The sequence below is a fragment of the Cetorhinus maximus genome, chromosome 3, assembly GCF_964194155.1.
Source record: "Cetorhinus maximus chromosome 3, sCetMax3.hap1.1, whole genome shotgun sequence".
NCBI lineage: Eukaryota > Metazoa > Chordata > Chondrichthyes > Lamniformes > Cetorhinidae > Cetorhinus > Cetorhinus maximus.
Window position 1 is genome coordinate 26,797,087 of NC_135881.1, and position 22,628 is coordinate 26,819,714.

The 22,628-nt window shown below is 41.2% G+C and overlaps 2 protein-coding genes across 3 annotated transcripts in view; one reads left to right on the forward strand and one right to left on the reverse strand.

Annotated features, from left to right (window-relative positions):
- Positions 1-4,721, reverse strand: part of lmbr1 (limb development membrane protein 1) — a 251,981-nt gene extending 247,260 nt beyond the window's left edge. For both annotated transcript variants that reach the window (XM_078537206.1, XM_078537213.1), the window contains exon 1: positions 4,477-4,721. In XM_078537206.1, the coding sequence (XP_078393332.1) occupies positions 4,477-4,539 (63 nt within the window). In that variant the 5' untranslated portion in view covers positions 4,540-4,721. The remainder of the gene's footprint in view (positions 1-4,476) is intronic.
- Positions 4,722-5,027: 306 nt separating this feature from the next.
- The window catches only part of nom1 (nucleolar protein with MIF4G domain 1), a 75,791-nt gene continuing 58,190 nt past the window's right edge, over positions 5,028-22,628 (forward strand). The window contains exons 1-4 of the mRNA XM_078537114.1: positions 5,028-5,999; positions 12,594-12,730; positions 16,654-16,849; positions 19,122-19,445. Of these exons, the coding sequence (XP_078393240.1) occupies positions 5,199-5,999; positions 12,594-12,730; positions 16,654-16,849; positions 19,122-19,445 (1,458 nt within the window). The 5' untranslated portion in view covers positions 5,028-5,198. The remainder of the gene's footprint in view (positions 6,000-12,593; positions 12,731-16,653; positions 16,850-19,121; positions 19,446-22,628) is intronic.

Sequence of the window (22,628 nt, forward strand, 5' to 3'; positions counted from 1 at the left end):
TCCGAGAAGAAACTATTTCTATCTGTTATCTCTGTGAAAATGTCAGGGTCACCATCCATCGAAAATATCAAGCTCTGCCTCACTCAATCCACTGGGTATCCCTTCCTCAACCGCCTTTGGGTCATTGTTTTTTCTCAATTGTTACTTATGTAGTTGGGGTCACTACATGCCAAGCTGTACTGGACATGTGCACAGCATCCAGCATGCCATCGTTCTTCATAACCTATGAAATACCAGTTCCCTCATCAGTCTAAAGCACAAACTACCTTGCACAGGATTTGCTGATGGTGTTGCTTCATGCTTGGAATGATGCTTTAGTCCAGGGCAAGACAATAGAAGAAACGTTAAATGGTAAAAATTGGATCACGCTTGTGAAAGGCTAAGAGCCACAGTATTCAAGTATACATCAAAAGAAAACCTTTGAGGACCACTTTATCATCCTTGCACTGAAAAAGCACAGCTTATGTACAAAACTTGTTCTCATTATCCAAGACACTCGTTAGACCTCAACTGGACTATTGTGTACAGTTCTGGGCACCATATTATAGGAAGGATGTGAACACATTGGAGAGAGTGCAGATGAGGTTTACAAGAATGGTTCCAGGGGTGAGAAACTTCAGCAATGAGGATAGTTTGGAGAGGTTGGGACTGTTATCCTTGGAGAGAAGAAGGCTGAGAGGAGATTTGATAGAGATGTTCAAAATCATGAGGGGGCTGGACAGAGTAGATAGGCAGAAGCTGTTCTCACTCATAAATGGATCAAGAACGATTTGCAAAAGAAGCAAGTGCGATGTGGGAAAAAACTTGTTCTCACACAACGAGTGGTTCAGGTCTGGAATGCACTGCCTGGAAGTGTGATGGAGGCAGGCTCAATCAAGGCATTCAAGAGGACATTAGATGATTATTTGAATAGAAACAATGTGCAAGGGTACAGGGAAAAATCAGGGCAATGGCACTAGGTCATAATACTCATTTGGGGAGTTGGTGCAGGCATGATGGGCCAAATGGCCTCCTTCTGTGCCATTAAGATTCTGTGAAGTATCAGTGCTGTTTTCATAATCTATTGGAAAAGTTTCCAATTTTTTTTAAAGCAACAAGGGTTCCTGCTGCTCCCAGTCATAACAGGTTTTTCTGTTTGGCTAGTGTACAATAATGCAAGGTTTTCTTTTCTCATTTGTTATATCTCGCCTTCTCCCCTTTCTTTGTGTTGGTTTGATCAGGCCGGGCACAATAGAAAAGTCTGATCACGGGGCAACTATAAATGAAGTCAGGTGGATAAGCACCTTAAAACTCTGGATATGCATCAACACCAAGTTTCACACTGTCACCTTTGTCATCGCATTTTCTAAACACGTTTGAACCTCATTTTTCAGTGTCACAAGAATCCTTTTTGATGCATCTAAGGTCTCTGCCAAGTTCTTAAGCAAGCCAATTCCTTTTAGCTTTCAACAGACAGCTGCCAGGCAAGACTTGAGTGCTTTTGTAATGAAATCATCCAAACAGTACTCCATCAACATCATCCATCTTCCTTACAGGCCTGCGTTTCCTATCCTAAATCTTATTTTTTCCTTTAACTTTCAACGGATAAAATATTGTTTTGATCACAGCCTGGACAAGCCTGATCCCAGAATGGAACCCAGCTTGATAGATCCTAACTTTTATTTGTTTGTTTAGGTTCGTGGAGAATAGCCACTGAGCAAAGTCACAGGAGTCAGCTAATGAACTTTTAACAAAAGCATAAAACATTTATTCAACAAGATTAACTACATTACAATACTCCTTCATCTATACCTATATCTTTACAGATATATAGATTTGTAAGGGTAACACAAGTTACAAAAGCTATCTTATACTTTAATGTTCATAGTAAATACACGGTCCACGTAAACCAATAGGCTATCTTTGGTCAGACACACCACACTCTGAAACTAAGTGACAGATGCTATGGATCTCTCATCAACTCCCCCCAGATGCTTGTCACACTGTGAGCCAATCAGTCTCACTGAACTCCATCTTTCACACGAGGGTGTCCAACCTCCACTCTCCAAGACCTCACCTTGGAATCTTCTCCCAAACTGATGCTTTCTCTCAGGCACCTTCCACAAGGGTTCACCTCCAGGTGAATTCTCCTTCTGATGTTCCTCTTCCCTGGGTCATCACATGCATTCAAGCTGTCTTCCACACACACGCTTACCGACTCAGCTGTCAACAGTACACTGCTGCGTCACATGCCCATAGCAAAGAGTTACAGACCTTGAGTTGTCTCTTTGGACCTTCTTGACTCTTCTCAATCAAGCCTTTATCTCTTTAAGCTTGAAGCTTTAAACTTTAAGCTTGGAGCCTTTCTCAGCACCTCACTCTTAACTGGGTCTTTTACAGGTTCCTGTCCTACCTTTGACTAGAAGGTCTGCTTGGGGCTTCCTCCTGTTCCCCTGGATTTTAAAGTATTTTTTTAGCTTGGGACTGGCTATCTGTCCCCTTTGCTCCAGTCTGTCCTGTCAGCTACTTTCAAAACCAACTGAACTGGAACAGCTTCCAAAACAAACTGCTGTTTCTAGCTTGTGTGTGTGTCTATGGGAGGGACCTGCTTCTCTGGACCCCTGTTGCTAGGCAACAGCCCAATTCTTCCACTCTTGTTTGTTTACATTTCACCCAAAAGACAGCACTTCCAACAATATAGAAATCCTTCAGTACACAACTGAAATGTCAGCCTCAATATATGCTGAAGTGGGAGATTCTAAATCAGGGGTTAGAATTCAATTCGCTTTGCTAACCCTAAACTGGTAAAATTGGAATTATAATTTTGTCACAGCTCTTCTGAGTTTGGGGCTATGCTCAAATTAAAGAATGTATGTCAAACATGTTGATGCTAATCTTATTTACACTCTTTAGGATCTTGAGTACTCCCACAAAACCATGCCACAGAATTCTCCCCCAGAATTAATATTCCCAGCTTCCACAACCTCTACTCAAACGTGACAAATCAAAGCTACAAATTAATTTGCTTTGCACTGCATTCTTTTCCAATGCCTGGAGTATTTATTCTCAAAGGATTACAATTTTGGACAAATACATCAGAAACAAAACAAAAATGTAATTCTCTTGATTGCTCAAGTTCAGTTAGTTATTGTGGGACAAACTCACTAGTTAAATGTGTTCATTTCAGGGATTCTCAACAGTATGTGTCAAATAGGTATCAGCAAATGTCCCTGGCTGAACTATAATTGATTTTATTTATCTAATTATAACACTCTCTCTTCGGGTACCATGCCCGAAGAGGTGGTTGGTAACCACAGACTTCCATGTGTTGGTCCATGGTTAAGGCTTCACAATGGTTTGCTTTTGCCTACTGCAGGTTCTGGTTGACCAGGAGAGTCTTCCACTATTACCACCGCCATAGCCATATTGGAAGAAATTGCAGGTTGATTATCAACCTGTTTGCCCACATTATGAACACACCATCCATGGCCAGCAAGTCCCAGAGTGAGACTCGAATCTGGAGTTTCTGGCTCAGGGCAAGGGACACAACCACTGTGCCACAAGACTGCCCCCCTGTGACATTATAGCTATCACAACAAAATCAAATAGCTCTAAATTACTATTAGATCTAAATCCAAAGTTTTATCTGCACTTGTATTTTACAAAATTACATTAAATTTAGAAAGGTTTACTTCCAAAAAAGCACCAGCGTTAACTAAAACACACGACTTTTATTGAAGATGCCTTTCCTTATTTACAGATATCACGGGGATAGGGCAATGCTTTTGTTAACATACAAAAATAACACTCCATAGTACTATAATACTCGAATTAACCAGAACCACCTAGCCAATATCGATGTGCAATGCGTTAACTGTAGAACTAGTGTTGCAAAGCTGGCCAATCACATCGATAAAAATGAGTAACTCCAGGGATAACGGATTCGTTCATTCCCAACCTCGGAACACCCAACGATCGATCCATTTCGCTCCCTTGACACTTACGCTGTGACATTCTGGGCCTATTGACAGCACCGTTACAATAACACCAAATCGTGTGTCTTGGCCGGGATCTCCCAGATCAAAATAACCCGCTCACTTAAGTTTTACGTAGGTCAATGTATAAAATTACACGCACATGAAAACAACGAACCATCGAAATACAAGAAACGTTGCCAAAACAATCTTAACCACAGGAACAGGAGGTACAGTTAACAATAAAGGGTACGTGATTCAATTCAGGAACAACCGCGCTCTCTTGCGCGGAGACTACAAAATATATATTTTTTTAATCGGCACGATCTAACGGATGTACAAAGAAAGACAAAGCAGAAGTCTCGGCTACTGAAAGAAAACACACTGATAGGGGACGGATACTAAAAGAGCAGTCGCCACCCTTTCTGTACTGGTTTCACTCCTGTCCGGTCAGTCAGTGTTGAAAACAATACAAAACGCAGTGGCGATGCTGAGAAGAGGCGGTGCAGGTGCAGTTACTCACTGTGTACTCCCGGACCTGGCTGTGAAAGTTTTGCTCTCTGATTGTCACATCGTCAGTGTCCATCCTTCATTGAGATTTAACATTTACAACAACGACAGTAACCCAAAAAAAAATCCCCACACTGGGAGGGAAGTAATGCGATAAGGAGACGAAACCAGAGAACTGGCAGCACGATATTTCAAACGGTGGCGCAACAACATCGCCTCCCCCGACCTTCTTCCTTCATCACCGCGCGACCGCAGCCCAGCCAAGTAACAACGCCCCTCATTGGCTGACGTATCGCCGAATGACAGCGCGAGCACCCAAGATCGCGGTCACCGATAGGCTGGGGGCGGTGTCGACCGAACTTCCGAGCGCGCGAGGGAGGAGGCGGGGCCGATAATAGGAAAAAAAGGCCGTGAGTGAGATTGACGTGGGAAAAAACCAATAAGAACTGGAGGGGCGGGACCTGTGTCCAGGTTTAGCCAATAGATTGCGTTATTGGATAGGAGGCGGGATTAGACGGGGAGTCAGGTCAGAATGATGCGGCCCCGTCAAATGACCGTTTTTTTTAAACTAACATGGCGGCTCTGGAGCGTGTGTGGCTACGTTTTTAGATCCATTCTTTGCACTGAACTGTGCCGTGGTTATTTTAACAGCCGTTTCCCATATTTATTAATAGCAAATAAATATTTTACTCGTGCCTTGTGTTTAATTTTTTTTTGTTGTGGTTCAAGTCAGTCATGAAGAGGGAAGGTCAGCGGCGTGGACCCAAGTCACTGAAGCAGTTTCAAGTGGCCGTGCAAAGGTTCGTGGAAACGACGGCGGCCAAAGCGGACGGGGACCGGCTCCAGGATCCCGGCCTCGGGGCCAGGAGGATGAAAAGTAGGAAGGAGATGAGGAAGGAGCGGAGGATGTTGAAGAAGCGCAGGATGAGAGATTATTATCAGAGGAAGCATCTGAACCGCAGCCCCGGGAGTGGGGAGGGCGGTGATAGTGTCGTGGAACCGCCACCGGCGAAAGGGGGAACCGTCGAGGGAGAAGGTATCACTGGGCCGGGGTCGCTCGAGGAGAAGGTGGAAAGGGAGGAGGCGGCACCACTGTCCCCACGGGTAGCCAAGAAGAAGCAAAGCCGGAGAATGGGCTTGCTGGAGGCCAACGAGGAGGAGGAGAGAGAAATCAAGCGGCTGGAGAAAGCACTGGGGCTCAACAAGCGCAAAAATAAAAGTGCCATCCCGCAGGCCTTCGCCCGGGACGGTCTGGATTATATCCTGGGGATCGTTGAACCCGGCGCCGCCGTCTTGTCGGGGTTGTACGAGAGTGACGATGAGATGAGCGCAGTGGAAGGGGAGTTGATGAATCAGGAGGTCGACTGTGATCCGAGTCAAACTGAGAATCGAGAGGGCTCCGTAGAGGATTCAGACTTTGATGAGGAGAGTGAGGTGGATCGGGACAGTGTGGTGGAAATGGAAGCTTCACACAACGAGGGTGATGATGATGAAGAAAGTTCCCAGCCAGACCAACCAACATGTGGAAACACAGGGGTATATAGCAGTAACAATTATGTTTTACATAAGGAGAAAGAGGTGAACATAATTGCCTGTCTCTGGGGAAAAAGGACTGAAGCATTTCACCCATTATCCCTGTAAATCAATTTGAAACATCTGGAGGATTAGGGTTTTCTGAACTTTTTTTCCAAGAGTCTTGTAACCTGTCACCATTTCAAGTCAGGTGCTAAATTTTGAGGTATCTCGTCACCCATTTTTCTTTGGCTTCTCTGCTGAGCAACTCTTCATCCTTGGATGATTTTTGACCAACATTTCCATTTTCCCCTAGTCCCCTGTACTCCCAATGTAATACTATTCCTCCTCAAGCTTCACATTTCATACTTGGAGCAGTGGCTGGTTCGTGCTCAGTTAGTCTAATTGTCAGTTGTCTGAACTGGTTATACAACACTGTGCCTTTTCTCAACTGAAGCTACCAATTATTTCAACATCCATCTCGGCCGTAAGGGAAATATAGTCACAGGGTCCCCTTCTTAACTAGCAGTGATCTCTTTAAATTTCTCTTTCCTCACTCCCTCTACCCTCACTTCAAGAATTTCTTCATAACAAATATCAAGGCCACCTTCATAGCTTCATTCACCTCTTATCTTTCTCCTGTCTCTTACCCACTCTAAAGCTTGAACATCATATTTTTTAGCACTGAAACATCTTCAAAGTCCTGAATGAAATCTGTATCCTGGGGGGTAATGGCTACCTGATCAGATCAGTGCTCAGTGTTTAACATGCATATTCTCGAATGGGCCTAAGGCCACCATTTGCGGACATGAAAAGTGCTCGACCTACCTCAAAGTACCCCGGAAGGTTAAAGGATCTCAAAAATTTGAGTGACAGGTTTTATGCTGCTTATATGCAACATGTGATATTTTTTACTTACAGGGTTCTGCCGTCAAGCCAAAAAGACATTCTACCACACAAATGAGTTACGTGAGATATTAATTTGTGTTGGTGAGATGTCAGGTACATAGGCTGTAAGTCTATCAAACAGCACATCCCTTCACTGTTCACAACAGACAGAATACTAACCATATATATTAATTAGACATGTTTGTAAAACTTAGAACATAACGTTCAACATTAGATGTGATTCCATGATTGGGCAGCACTTGCTGAACAATCCTGACTGTGCTAAGAATTACACCAACAACCAATTTAAGAATGTCAGGCTCGCGTTGTGGCTCACTTGCACTTGCTAGAAGCTACACATATTCATACGCAGGGACCTGCCCCTCGCAGGCGAAAGGAATATGTCCAGGCGTTGTGTCTTTTTTTGAATTAAACAGAAGAGTGGGGGAACCACAGTTCCTCGGTGCATTCTCCATGGCAATAGCTCGACCAATCAATCAGCAGCCCTTTCTCATGCACTATAAATTGTTGCTCCCTTTGAAATTTGGCATTCCCGAGTCTGTCCTGATGAAAAACTTTGACAGCGTGTCTATTTTTCAGCAGTACATCAGTAACACTGACAATGGTGCTTTCTCCCTTCCTTGTCCCAGACCTTTCTATCTGACAGTTATCATTGCTATCCTCCCTAATACATCCTGTCTATTGCTCATCTCTGCGGCATCCCCTGTATATTTCTAGTTCCACCTATCTGAATACATCCAGTGCAACTCTTCTACGTTGTAACCTCTAGAGCATCAGCCTCTCCCAAGTATCTCTCCGCAGCCCTCTTTTATTTGCATATTTCTCTTTGTAGATATCATCCATAAACATGAGGTTAGCTTCCAGGTCACATGACAATATGCCACTATCATTTCCCTTCCAACTTCCAACTACACCCATAAAATCTTACAGCATAGAAGGAAGTCATTCAGCCCTTAGTTTTTTGAAAAAACTGTCCAATTTAGTCCCACATCCCAGCATATTCCCCATAACCCTGCAAATTTATTCTCTGCAAATATATGTTCAATTGCCTTTTGATTTTTTTTTTATTTGTTCATTAAGTGTGAGCATCGCTTGAAAGAATAGCATTTATTGCCCATCTCTAATTGTGCTTAAGAAGGTGGTGGTGAGCTGCTTTCCTTGCAGTCCATGTGGTGTAGATACACTTACATGCTGTTAGAAAGTTTGAAGATTTTGACTCGAATCCTATGGAATCTGATTCCACTACCCTTTCAAATAGTTTATTCCAACTCTTAACAACACTATGAAAAAAATTCTCATTTCCCCCCTTAATTCTTTTGCTGATATTTTTAAATTTATGGCCTCTAGTTACTGACCCACTTGCCAATGTAAACAATTCCTCCCTCCTTCTCTTCACTTTTTGAAATTGTATTCCCTACACCAAAGTTCAGATCATTTATGTACAACAAGAAAAACAATGATCCTAATGCTAACCCTTGGGGGAACCCACTGCAGAATTCTATCCAGTCAGAAAAGCATTCTTTCATCACTATTCTTTCTTGAACAATTGCATACCAAATTACCACCTTCCCTTTCATACCATGTGCACCTGTTATCTGTATTTTATGAGATACTTTATAAAAAGCATTTTGGAAATCCATATATACAATATTACTGCACTACCCTCTCCATCAAAGAACTGCAGAAAAGATTCACAAGAATGGTCCCAGAGATGATCTTCAGTTATGAAGATAGATTGGAGAATTTAGGACTGTTTTCCTTAGGAAAAAGAAGACTGAGAGGAGATTTGATAAAGGTATTCAAAATCATGAGGGGACTTCAGAGAGTAGATATGGAGAAACCATTCCCAATATTGAAAGGATTGAGAACAAGAGGGCACAGATTTAAAGTAATTAGTAATAGAAGCAAAAGTGATATATTGAAAAGCTTTTTCACGCAGCAATTGATTAGGGTCTGAAATACACTGCCTAAGAGTGTGGTGGATGCAGGTTCAAGTGAAGCATTCAAAAGGGAATTAGACTGTTATCTGAAAAGGAAGAATGTGCAGGGTCACAGGGAGAAGGTGGGAGAATGGCACAAGGCGAATTGCTCATTTGGAAAGCCGCTGCCAACACAGTGGGCCAAATGGTGTCCTTTTACAACAAAACAATTCTGTGGATTCTGAGAACTGAATCAAGCTATTCAGACACTTTGGTTTTAACAAATCCCATGTTGACTGTCCCTTGTTATCTCAGTTTCTCCAAATAAGGATTAATTTTGTCCTTGACCGTGGTCTTTGGCAGTCTTACTACCACTGTAGTTACCTCTCTTTTTTAAACAGGGATATAACATTTGCTGCTGTCTTCTGGCAGCATACTCGTAATCAAATAGAACTGAAAGATTGTGGTCAGAAGTTCTGATACCCCCACCCTAGCAACCTAGGATGCTTCCTATCTGAATCGGGTGAATTGTTAACTTTGAGTGATAGCAACCTATTTAGCATCTAATTTTTATCTTTTTAAATCCTATTTAATGTTTCTAGTCCCTCCTCAACTGTGACATGAACTTTACCCTCTCTTCTGAAGACTAATGCAAAGTATTCACTCTACCTCAGTCACCACAAGATTATTCTCTCTTTTGTCCCTGACTGGCTCCACCGTTCTGTTAGCTGTCCTGTTACTTTGTGTGTTTATAAAGGATATTTGGGTTCCCTTTTATGTTACCCTTTAACTTTTCTCTCTTTGCCCTTATGTCCTTTTTCAATTTCCCCCTTCATTCTCTGTATTCTGCCTAGTTTTCTACTGTATTCAGTACTTGATATTTGTCATGAACCTCCTTTACCTGTCTTGTTCTGGGATCCGGTAAGCTCTAACTTTGGATGCCTCATCTTCCCTCTTTGACAATATGCTTTGTTTGTACCTGAACTTTCTTTCTGGTTAACCTTTGTTTCCTGTCCACCTGTGCTGGATCCGTCTTCAAAACTCTTGATAGGGCCCTCTTCCTATTGTGCATTTTCACCTTTTATTTTCTATTTCCTTCTCTATAACTGCTTTAAAACTAATTATAATCACTATTATCCAGATGTTTTCTCACTGAAACACACCCTGATTGCCCTATTGAATTTTCTGGAACTAGATCTACCATTGCTTCTTTCCTTGTTGAGCTAGAAAAGTGATGAAGAAAGTTTTCCCATGCGTACTTTACGAATTGTTTACACTCCTTGCACTTTAAAGATTGTTTGAATTCTGAATGAGTTAGAATTTCTCCCAGCTGAATATCAGGAATACCGAGTCTTGCCACAGTCCCCACTTCCTTTATATGCTCACTGGCCAGTCTCTAAAGTGGAACCAGACTATTCATAATTTTGACATATTTGATCCCGAACTAAAATTTAAACCTGACAACAATTTCCACCAAAATTGCTTTGTTCCATCAACACAACATTGCCCACCTCAACCACAACTCGATCTTTGCATTGCTGAAATCCTTTTACATATGCCTGTTACTTCCAGATTCTAGTACCCCGCTGCAATCCTTGTTGGATTTCCATCTGTCTTCCCTTCCAAACTCTGTCCAAAACTGTGCCCTGAATGTTCTGTCATAGAACCATAGAAGAACCACAGAGGCTGCCAATTCAGCCAATCATGCCTGTGCCAAGCTTTTGCAAAAGCAATCCAAATCTAATCTCATTCCTCTCTGCATAAGTCCTACACCTTCCCCTGCTGCAAATATTTATCCAGTTCTTTTAAAAGGTGCAATGGCCTGTGCTTCAACCACACCCTGTGCAAAGCGTGCTCCAACAACCTTCAATGTAAAGATAAAAACAAAATACTGCACTTGCTGGAAATATGAAATAAAAACAGAAAATGCTGGAAATACTGAACAGGCCAGGTAGCATCTGCAGGGAGAGAGAAATGTGTAGCGTTTCAGGTCAATAATCTTTCCCAGACATACCACAAGCGGCCTGACCTGAGCAATTTTTGTTTCAATGTAAAGGTGTTTCCCCTAAATCTTGTTCTCACTCAGTGATACTTTTAAATTACTGGTGCCTTGTTACTGATTCCCTGGCCAACTTTATGAAAAATGATCACAAATCTGAAAATGTTTATTAAATTGCTCTTAGCCTTCTTTGCTCCAGTGGAAACAGTCCCATTTTCTCATGAGACACCAAAGGGCCAGATTTTAATATTGCAAGTCAATGGGTTTGAGTGAGTTAAAATCTCACCCAATAACTCTAATAATGTGTCCTGATCTGATTGTAAAATGTACTAAAATTATTCGTGTGAGATTCCGTCAGGAAGCCCTTCATCTTCATAGCCTTGCCCCATGTAACGTTTCTAAGTTACTTCAGGTCTATAACCTCTGCAAAACCTCCGGTTCCTTAGACCTCTTCTAAATGATTGACGACATATCCCTGTTATTTTGCTTCACCATGATTGTGGGGCCTTCAATGACATCAGTTCTTAATGTTCTGTGACACTCCTTGTGATACTTTTCCTTGTAAATTTAAGTTGTGTCGTCCGTACAATATTTCTGATCCAGCATCCACAGTATTTTGCTTTTATTACAATATTTCTGATGTTCCTGTCTGTTTAGTTGAGATGTACATGAATTCAATAATGCCCAGTTGTTCATAATGATTGTATCTTTGTGTGTCCTACTAAATCCAGCACTGATAATTATCTTTGAGACTGTAGTTATATTCTACTGCCTGCATAAGAGTGATAGCTTTACAGTGCTAAGCACAGCCCAAAAGACCTAAATTATATTGAGTGTTGCTAGATGCAACTTCCTATTGGGAGCAAGCTCCTCAATTGTGTACTTGCACCCAAGTTCAGAACTCCAATCCCCAGCAGTTTACATGATGCTTTCTCATAACTTTTAAACCCAGCACTAAGTTCATGAGGTGACCTGGGGAGCCAGTAGAGCACCTAATAACCTTTTAAACATTTATCTCATTCAACATTTATAAGCCCTTGGTGAACTGTCTTTTCAAATAAACTTTTCTAATATAGGATTCCTTCACATTTGTTCATTATCAAATAATTTGTCCATATTTTATACATCAAAAAATACCCCTTCTTTCACAGGATGTGGGCATTGTTGGCTATGCCAGCATTTATTACCCATCCCTTACTGCTCTGGAGAAGGTGATGGTGAGCTGCTTTCTTGAACCACTGCAGCCCATGTGATGTAAGTACATCTACAGTGATGTTAGGAAGGAAGTTCCAGGATTTTGACCCAGCGACAGTGAGGGAATGACGATATAGTTCCAAGTCAGGGTGGTGTGTGGCTTGGAGGGGAACATGCAGGTAAGGGTGTTCCCATACATCTGCTGCTCTTGTCCTTCATGGTGGTACAGATCATGGGTTTAGAAGTTGCTGTTGAAGGAGTCTTAGTGAGTTGCTGCAGTGCATCTTGTAGATGGTACACACTGCTGCCACGTGCATCGGTGGTGGAGGGAATGGATGTTGAAGGTGGTGGATGGAGTGCCAATCAAGTGGGCTGCTTTGTCCTGGGTGGTGTTGAGCTTCATTTTGGAGTGTTGTTTGAGCTTCACTCATCCAGGCAAGTGGAGAATACTCCATCACACTCCTGGACAGGCCATGGGGAGTCAGAAGGTGAGTTACTCGCCGCAGAATTCTCAGCTTCTGACCTTTTGTAGCCACAGTATTTATATAGCTGGTATAATAGATCTCACTTATAACCTGTTCCATCATATTACCTTAGGAGCAAACATGGAATGAGGATACTGTTTCCAGGAAGTATATTCCCCCACAATTGCGTGAAATAGCTGAAACTATGGATGCAAAGAAGAAGGAAGAACTTACAAGACTGAAAAAGAATGTAAAAGGACTTCTGAATAGGTAGGAATATGAAAATTTCCCACTGCTACCATAATAAATACAGCTGTTGATGTTAGAGAACTTTGCTTTCTTAAAACTTTGGAAGGAGATAAGGGTTTCTCTTCTTTTTATTATTCTTTCATGGGATGTGGGCTTCGCTGGCAAGGCCAGCATTTATTGCCCATTCTTAATTGAACTGAGTGGCTTGCTAGGCCATTTCAGAGAGCAGTTAAAAGTCAACCACGTTGCTGTGTATCTGGAGTCACATATAGGCCAGACCAGGTAGGATGGCAGATTTCCTTCTATAAAGGGCGTTAGTGAACTAAATCGTTTTTTACAACAATTGATGATGGTTTCATGGTCACAATTACTGAGACTAGCTTTGTATTCCAGATTTATTAATTGAATTCAAATTCCATCAGCTGCCATGGTGGGATTTGAACCCCTGCACTCAGGTCATTAACCTGAACTTCTGAATTACTAGTCCCATGACATTATCACCACGCCACTATCTCTCTCTGCTCCTATGGAGCTAGACCATGGAACCAGTTCTAACAAAAGATCATCAGCCTGATGCACTAATAGTGGCTTCCTATCCCCACAGATGCTTCCTCACCTAAATTATTCCAACATTTTCTGTTTTACTTATGGTTATTAACTTGCGCTTTTGTAAAATTTGAATTTTTCCAAAATATGTGTCAAATATTATAACTTTTAAAATCAGCAACTTTATAACAGATTGACTGCTTTCTAAAGTTTTCAGGATTATTGTGATAGGGAAATGGCTGATTTGGAAGAATGTGTGATGATCTAACTATAACTGGTCCAGTGATCCTGTCACATAGATTGGCTTGATGTGCCAATCACAAGAACCATATGAATTACACCTATTCTATTCAGTTCAATTTGAAACATTGCCAGAGATGAGCAAACAAGATATTGTAAAATGGATTTGCAGGTGGATTTTTATATTTGTATAGAATTTACTGTGATCATTTAATTGGAGATTTGTGATGCAAAATAAGTTGTATTCTTTACTGCTAATGAAGAATACATAATTAAAGATCTGATGGGTAAGAAGTGACTTATTGTGCAAAATTATGCTTTTACTTAGACATATGAATTTACTGTGATCATTTAATTGGAGATTTGTGATGCAAAATAAGTTGTATTCAATATCAATTTAATAATTCAATTTGGAACCTAAAATAAAACAAGCTTATGTTAGTATTGCCTTCTTCATGAAGCAAAGTAAGTGTTTCAATTAAACAGGTGAACTGTATCCATATTAGTCTTGAGGATATAAAAAATTTTGGCCGCAAGAAGTTCAGATGCTGGCTGCGCAGTCATTGGGATATGAGATTCGCTGATGGAGAGCATAGCAGAAGCACAGAAAATGAGAACTGCTTATTTAAAATATCATTATCTAATTTACACTGGTTAGAGACACTTTACAACCTTCAAGGGAACTTTTGCTATGGTAAATGCAAGAACAGAAACTTAGTTTTTGCTTTTTGTCAGTGATGCTGTATGTTCTTCATCCTCGGGAACCCCTCTGAGTTCTTTTTGAATTTATTTTTGGAATCAGCTTTCATCACCAGAGCATTACACACACAATGTGAAAGTAAAGTAGTGAAAATAAAGCTGCTCTTCTCATCTTCTGCAAGTAATGTTGAATCCATTAAAGAGCACAGAGAGAGAGAGACAAGAAGCCAGTAAAGAGCGCAGAGAGAGAGAGAGAGAGACAAGAAGCTATTAAAAAGTGTGGAGAGAGAGACGATAAGCCATTAAAGAGCACGGAGAGAGGGATAAGAGACCATTAAAGAGTGCGGAGAGAGAGACGAGAGGCCATGAAAGAGCGTGGAGAGAGAGAGGAAGGAGACCAATAAAGAGCACAGAGAGAGAGAGAGGCGAGAGACCACTAAAGAGCGTGGAGAAAGAGGAAGGAGACCATTAAAGAGTGCAGAGAGAGAGAGAGAGAGAGGCAAGAGACCATTAAAGAGTGCAGAGAGAAAGAGGCAAGAGACCATTAAAGAGCACAGAGAGAGAGAGAGAGGCGAGAGACCATTAAAGAGCACAGAGAGAGAGAGAGGCGAGAGACCATTAAAGAATGCGAGAGGGAAAAGAGCATGGAAAGCAGCTGATTGGGGAGTAGGATTTGTGATTATTTCTAGGCTTTAAAGTAAAAGTAAGGTCTTTAGTTTGTGTTTAGGTCTCTAGTTTTTTTCTCTTTTTCTTGAAAATAGCTTAAGTATAGAATCGATACTGGTGTTAAAAAAATAATTACAATAAAGTGTAAAGAGCAGGGATACTAGAGTAATTAATTAATAAATTAAATAAAATATGATAGCGATGGCAGGACAAGTGATGTGTTGCTGCTGTAGCATGTGGGAGCTGCTGGACACCAAGGTGATCCAGAGCGAACACATCTGTAGTAAATGTTTGTAGCTCAAAGGGAATGGAGCATAAAATTAGGGAAGTCTTGCTAAAACTATACAAGGCACTAGTTAGACCACACCTGGAATACTGTGAACAGTCTTGGTCCCCTTATTTAAGAAAAGATATACTGGCATTGGAGGCAGTCCAGAGAAGGTTGACTAGATTGATCCCAGGTATGGAGGGATTTTCTTATGAGGAGAGGTTGAGTAGGTTGGGCCTGTTCTCATTGGCGTTTAGAAGAATGAGAGGCAACCTTATTGAAACATATAAGATTCTTAGGGGGCTTGACAGGGTAGATGCTGAGAGGTTGTTTCCCCTTGTGGGAGAGTCAAGGACCAGAGGGCATAATCTCAGAGTAAGGGGTCACCCATTTAAGACAGAGATGAGGAGGAATTTCTTCTCTCAGAGAATAGTGAATCTGTGGAATTCTTTACCACAGAGGGCTGAAGAGGCTGGGTCGTTAAGTATATTCAAGGCTGAGATAGACAGATTTTTAATCAGTAAGGGAATCAAGGGTTATGGGGAAAAGGCAGGAAAGTGGAGTTGAAGATTATCAGATCAGCCATGATCTCATTGGATGGCAGAGCAGACTTGATGGGTGAAATGGCCTGCTTCTGCTCCTCTGTCTTATGGTCTTATTATTGACCCAATCAACAGAGGAGATCATTTTTCTCGCTCGACTCTTATCAGAGCCTCTTATTATCTTGGAAAGCTCTATTTGGTCACCTTTTAACCTTCCCTATTCCAAGGAAAACGGTTCTAACATTTCCAGCTTCTCTGAACTGAAGTCCTCATCCTTGGTAAAATCCTGGTAAACCTCTTCATGCAGTAAAATCTCACTGCAGGCAATGAAATACTTTCTTGCATTAAAATTGATGGTTTATTTAAAATGAGATGTTAAGCTCCATCTGCCTTTTTGGGTAGATTTAAAAGATCCCGCAGCACTTTTTATAGGAGGGCAAGAGCTCCCCCAGTTTCCTGGCTAGCATTTGTCATCCACTTTAGCCTTGCACCATTAGCCTGTTTTTCTTTCCTCTCCTCCTGCACACACTTCCCCACAACCTCTCACCTCCATTTCCAGGCCTTTGACCTGAAGTGTTAACTCTGTTTCTCTCTCTGAAAATGCTGCCTGACATGTTGAGTATTTCCAGTATTTTTTTTTATTTCAGATTTCTGGCATCCACAGTATTTTGCTTTTGGTTTACCATGTAATGCGTTATCCTGCTGCTTTTTACTCTTTTCGATCTTGACAGTATCCTGCAATGTAAACCTTGGCTCTTCATTGGTTGCTTAGTTTTGCAAAAATGCCTCATAGTAATCTAAAAAGCTAAGTGCCTGGTGTATAATATAAGGAGTAATTGTATAGTGTGTGATTGAGGCCACTTGTAAAATCCTGCATTATATCGTCAATAATTTGGAATGAATTAACGGTTAAAATGCTGGTGCTTTCAAGCAAATGTTACTTCAAATATGAATCTTAATTAAACCTTTTTCTCTGGTATTAGATTGAGTGCACCTAATATGGCCTCCATTAGTAGTCAGCTTGAAGAGCTTTATATGACAAACAGCCGTAAAGACATGAATGATACCCTAACAGATGTCCTCCTGGCGGCCTGTGTCACTCCAGCCTTGATGCCCAATAGATTGATGATGGAGCACGTACTGTTAATCAGCATTCTTCATCACAATGTTGGAATTGAGGTAATGTCATTACTCAAGTTGGTTGTCAGAATTGTCATATAAACTAGCTGTTTTTAACTTATGACATCTATGTTGCTGGCATTTTTAATACTTGTGTTTGACAGTCAGGCTGACTATAGTACTGTCCACTGCAAACCTGAATCCAAATTATCAGTACTTCTATCATAATTGGTAAACAGATGCAGACATTTCAAAAACAAAGTATCACAGATGCTAGAAATCTGAAATAAAAACAGAAAATTCTGGAATTACTCAGCTGGTCTGCCAGATGCTACCAGACTTGCTGAGTAGTTCCAGTATTTTCTGCATAAATCTCATTTTGGCAGTAAATTAAGAGATACCAACTGTAACTCATTTCCTCCCTCTTGTAAACACTTTAAGAAAAAAAGCAGCTACAATTTGAGGCTATTTTGATCATTCAGTGAAATTGGTTTGTAATGTTCCAGCATTACTGATATATTTGGTTTGCCTATGCTTAGATTTTATTTGTTGTGTTTATATAAAGACAGACATAAAAATTATGGTATCTCCTAATTTTGTATCTACACACCTTGAGCACACTATTATTGAAGTCAGTTCGGGCCTATCACAGAATTTTGGACTGGAAAGTGGCCAAAACACCTCTGTTAGTATTCTTGTTACCAAGCACTATTTGTGGAATTTCTCATTTAGATGATGAGTAAAGGTCTCAAGTAAATGAGTATGCAAAAGATAGTTCCACAGTATTTGGTAAGATTGATTAAGTCAAATGAATACACAACCCCATGTCATTCAGATGTTTATGAAAAGGAGTAAAGGATTGGCTTAACAATTCATGCAGATGATTCTCTGATAGCTGTGCAACTTTAATCAGTAATTAGTGGGTTCCAAGTTCAATCCCTGATGTTTGGTGAGTTCGATGATCCTTGCCGTGGCTGCCATAGGGGTCATACAGTTAGCCTGTCCTCCTGAGTTAGGAAAGGAAGAAGCAGAAATGGTTCTCATTTCTGGTGACTATGGAATTACCTCTGCCAGGAGTGTATACTGAGTAAATGCAGAAGTTGGCAGCACTCATGGCCAAAGCTTGCAAGTAGTAATTGCCACTTGAGAATAACAAGCCTCTGTGGAACTGTAGAGTCAGTACCTTCAGGAGAAGAGTGGAGAAAACTAGCAAGGGGTAAGGAATAAGCCATGTGGATTGAATATGTGCAGCGTCATGAGAACACCAACATGGACTAGTTGAGCTGTGCTGTACTTTCTGTTTAACTCCTGAGAAAGAACTGAGATACAAATTCCTGTTGAGCTTAATCAATTTGTTAATTCCATGATTCTAAAAAGATAAAGCCACAGCTTGTTGAAATAGTTTCCAGACTTAAAGAAGACATGATGTATTTTATCTGCTAAAGGAATGTGGATAATTTTTGGGGTCAGAAGGTTGTGAATTAAGTCCCATTCCAGAGTTTTGGAGCCTACAGAGAGGTACATTCTCTTCTTTTTTGCTTATCACACATCCCACTCCCCACAGAATAACAGTACTTGTAGAAAGCAATCCACACTTGCTCCCACCTTCCATTGGGTCCCCATATCCCCATTTTGCAGAGTAGTAACTTGGATTGACCAACTCCAGGTGCTTTCCTTAGTTTTCAGAGAGCCACTTAAATCCACCACCAGCAGTAAAATCTGTTCCAATGACCCTTCTTCTCCCAGTCATACCGGGACGAATCTCCCAAAATCCTTAAATGTCTGCAGGATGCGTCTCTTCAACTAGAGACTGTCCCCCTCCTGTATCCGGGAAATCTAAGCTCCAATGCAGTGCTGGAGAAGTGTTACACTATCGTCTTTTGAATGAGGTGTTAAACCAAGGCTCTGTCTGCTAGCTCAAGTAATTATGAGGGATCCCACAGCACAATTGAAAAAGTGCAGGGGCATTATTCTGGCATCCTGACCAATGTTTATCCCTCAAACCACTTCTAAAACAAAAAAATCATTTCAATGCTGTTTATGGGAGCTCACTGTGAAAATTAGCTGCTGGGTGCGTACCTCAAGAGTGACTATGCTGCAAAAGTACTTAATTGTAAACTGCTTTGGATCATCCTGAAGCCATGGAAGATGCTATATAATTTCAAGTTTTGTTATTGTGTTTAACATGTTGAATTTTAAGAGTTAGTAACTACTATTTTATTTATTCATTTATGGGATGTGAGCATCGCTGGTTGGACCAGCATTTATTGCCCATCCCTAATTGACCTTTAGAAGGTGGTGATGAGCCTGATTCATGTCTTTTATTTTACAGGTTGGAGGCCATGTTTTGGAGGCAATAGTAAAGCAATTTGATGAACATTCTAGAAGTACCAGTGAAACAAAAGAATGCGATAATTTAATCAATTTGATTGCACACATCTACAATTTCCATGTTATACACTCTGTGTTGGTGTTCGATATTCTTAAGAAACTCACAAGCAACTTCAAGGAGAAGGACATTGAGCTAATCCTTCTTTTACTGAAACAAGTGGGATTTACCCTTCGGAAGGACGATGCTGTAGCATTGAGGGATTTTATCTTGGAGGCCCAAAACAAAGCTAACAGTGTTGGTAAACAATTCCAAGACCAAACAAGGGTAAGACAGATTTCAAATTCAAGTTGGAATTCATTTTTGGGGCTAGGGATTTAAATTTTACACTAGTGTTACAATGACCCAGCATTTGCTGTGCTGTGGCTCTGTGAAGTTTAGGTTTAACTCTGCAGTCCTCTGCATTAGTTCATGATTCAGCTATGCAATTGAAGAAGCATCCATCAGATCTGGGACAAATGATAATTCTGGATTAATGGCATCGAGGTTACTCTCCTGGGATAAAATTGAAGAACTTTAGTGAATACAGTAGTGGGACTTATTTTTGGTAGTGTATCTGACTTGATTTTACTTGAAATATTCTGTAAGCCGTCGTTAAGAATTAACAACTTCTTAAAAATGGATTCTTGTGAAATGGGTTTCTCTCGAAAGGCCAGCATTTGTTGCCCACCCCAAGGTGGCACTTCTGCTGGTGTCCTTGTAGCAACAGTACTGGTGTTAGTGTGGGAGTTCAGGGATTTTGGCCCTTCTACAATGGTAGAAGTGTGGCACATTGTTATGATCTCTGTGGAGACTGATAACTTTTAAAAACTTCCAGTTAACAGCTGAAAGAGTGGCATATCAAGATTTCACGTTTTAAAACTTTTATGATGGCAAATTACCAGAAGCACTAAACACTATTTTCTTCTTCTAGGCAAGTTATACTTGAAACTACAGAGAGGTACATTCTCTTTTTTTGCTCATCACACATCCCACTCCCCACAGAATAACAGTACTTATAGAAAGCAATCCACACTTGCTCCCACCTTCCAATGGGTCCCCATATCCCCACTTTGCAGAGTAGTAACTTGGAGTGACCAACTCCAGGTGCTTTCCTCAGTTCTCAGAGAGCTACTTAAATCCACCACCAGCAGTAAAGCCTGTTCCAATGACTGTTCTTCTCCCGGTTATGCCAGGACGGTCATCCCAAAGTCCTTAAATGTCTGCAGGATGCGTCACTTCAACTAGACTGTCCCCTTCCTGTATCCGGCTGTGTTCTCTCAAAAGGCCAAGCAGCCTTTTACATCTGACCAAACAGAACCTATGCTGTCTGTCTGTACTATTTATTAATTTGTAGGGAAACCTGTAATCTGATCTTAAAAATAGCTCCCTCGGCCCTCTTCCCCATGGCAAAGTGAAACACTCTAACCTTGCATCCAGGTAGAAATGCTAATTCGCTATCTTTGATCTCAACTCCCTTTCATCTTAGAAGTGAATAGACCATTTACAGCATAACTGTTGTACAACCTGGTACCTTCAACACCTCTCTGGGACTTTGGGAGATTGAGGTTCTACTCATTGCAAACCCAGAAACTGCTGCCGTTGTCTCCAAAGATAAATACCTTGCACCTTCTTCTCAGTAAAACACTCGAGGCCTTCCTTTTTTCTCTAACAATGAAACCACCAGACTTACTGTCAGACAGACTCCAGAACAGGTTACATGACCCCCCTTCATTTACCATAAATTTAAAGCCACAGTCCCGAAATATAACATTGTTACAATTATGAGATTTATAAGATTATATCCAAGTCAGGATAATGGTGATTTAGAAAAGAACTTAGATGTAATGGTGTTTCTCATGCTCCTGCTTCTCTTGTTCGAGTTATTGGAGATCATAGAATCCAGAGATGCTGCCGATGAAGCTTTGGTGAGTTGCTACAGTTCATCCTGTAGATAATACAAGCTGTAGCCACAATTGTGAGGCAGGTGAGGTTTAGGCTAGTGGGTAAAGTGCCAGTCAAGCATGTTGCTTTGCCCTGGATTGAAACTGATTGATTGTTGTTGCAGCTGCACTCATTTAGGCAAATTGAGAATATTCCATACTTGTGGCTTGTAGCTGGTAGAGAAGCTTTGGGAAGGCATGTGGTGAGCCACTTAGCACAGGATACCCAAACTCTGACCTGCTCTAATAGTCACAGCATTTGCAACTGGCTGGCCTTCAGGCTGTTGTTGGTGAGAGATTTAGTGATGGTAATGCCACTGAATGTCAAGATAAGGTGGCTAGGCTCTTTTATTATTGAGTGCCACTTGTGTGTGGGATTGTTACTTGCCACTTTTCAGCCCGGGCTTGGATGTTTTCCGGGTCTTGCTGCTTGCAGAAATGAACCAATTTATTGTATGAAGAATTGTAAATTGACCTGAACATTGTGCAGTCATCAGTGAACCACGCTGCTTCTGACTTTATGCTGATGGGAAGGCCAATAATGAAGTAACTGAAGATAGATGGACCTAGGATACAGCTGTGAGTGATTGCTGCAGCAATGCCCTGCGGCTGGGATGTCCTCCGATAACCACAACCATTTTCCTCTGTGCCATTGAAGAGCTATCCCGGTGAGCCCCATGGATTTTAATTTTAATGGGGCTCCTTGACGCCACACTTGGTCGAATACTGCCTTGATGTCAAGGGCAGTCACTCTTACCATGGAATTCAGCCATGGTTTCTATGTTTGGACCATGTCTGTATTGAGCTCTAGATCTTTGTGTTCCAAACTGAGCATCAATGAACAGGTTATTGGTGAATAAGTGTTACTTGATAACATTGTTGACAACCCCTCCCATCACTACCAATGATTGGGGTAGGCTGGTAGGGCAATAGCTGACCAGATTTGATTTGACCTGCTTTTGTGCAATTTTCCACATTGCCAGTATTATAGCTGAACTGAAACAGAGAGCTTTGCTCTACAGCTGAAATGTTTTCTGAGCCCTGTGGCTTTTGCTGCATGCAGTGCACTCACCCATTCCTTGATGTCATGTGGCATGAATCAAGTTGACTGAAGATTGGCATCTGTGATGGAGACAAAGAAGGATCATCACTCTGCCCTTGTGGCTGCAAATGGTTGCAAAATGAGGACAGTTTTGTGGGTGGACATTTCTGTAATGAATGACCAGCACATGAGTTACAAAAATCTTCAGAGAATTAAATATATGAATGACCCCTGTACCATGTTTGTTTGTTTTCTTTTTATTTGCTGCTGCAATTAATATATGTAGCTATAAGCGCTGTCTGTGCCAGTCATATCAAATAGAAAGATCTCAGATTTGATCCCTGATCTTTGTTGATTTAGTCAATCTCAACCAAGCAACAGTGTCCCAATGGGAAAGGAATAACAATCAGTGTTCCTTCTGATCATTTTGCAGTGGTACTTGCAGTTTAGGTGTAATTGCATTAATATTTTTCCAAGAACTGGAGC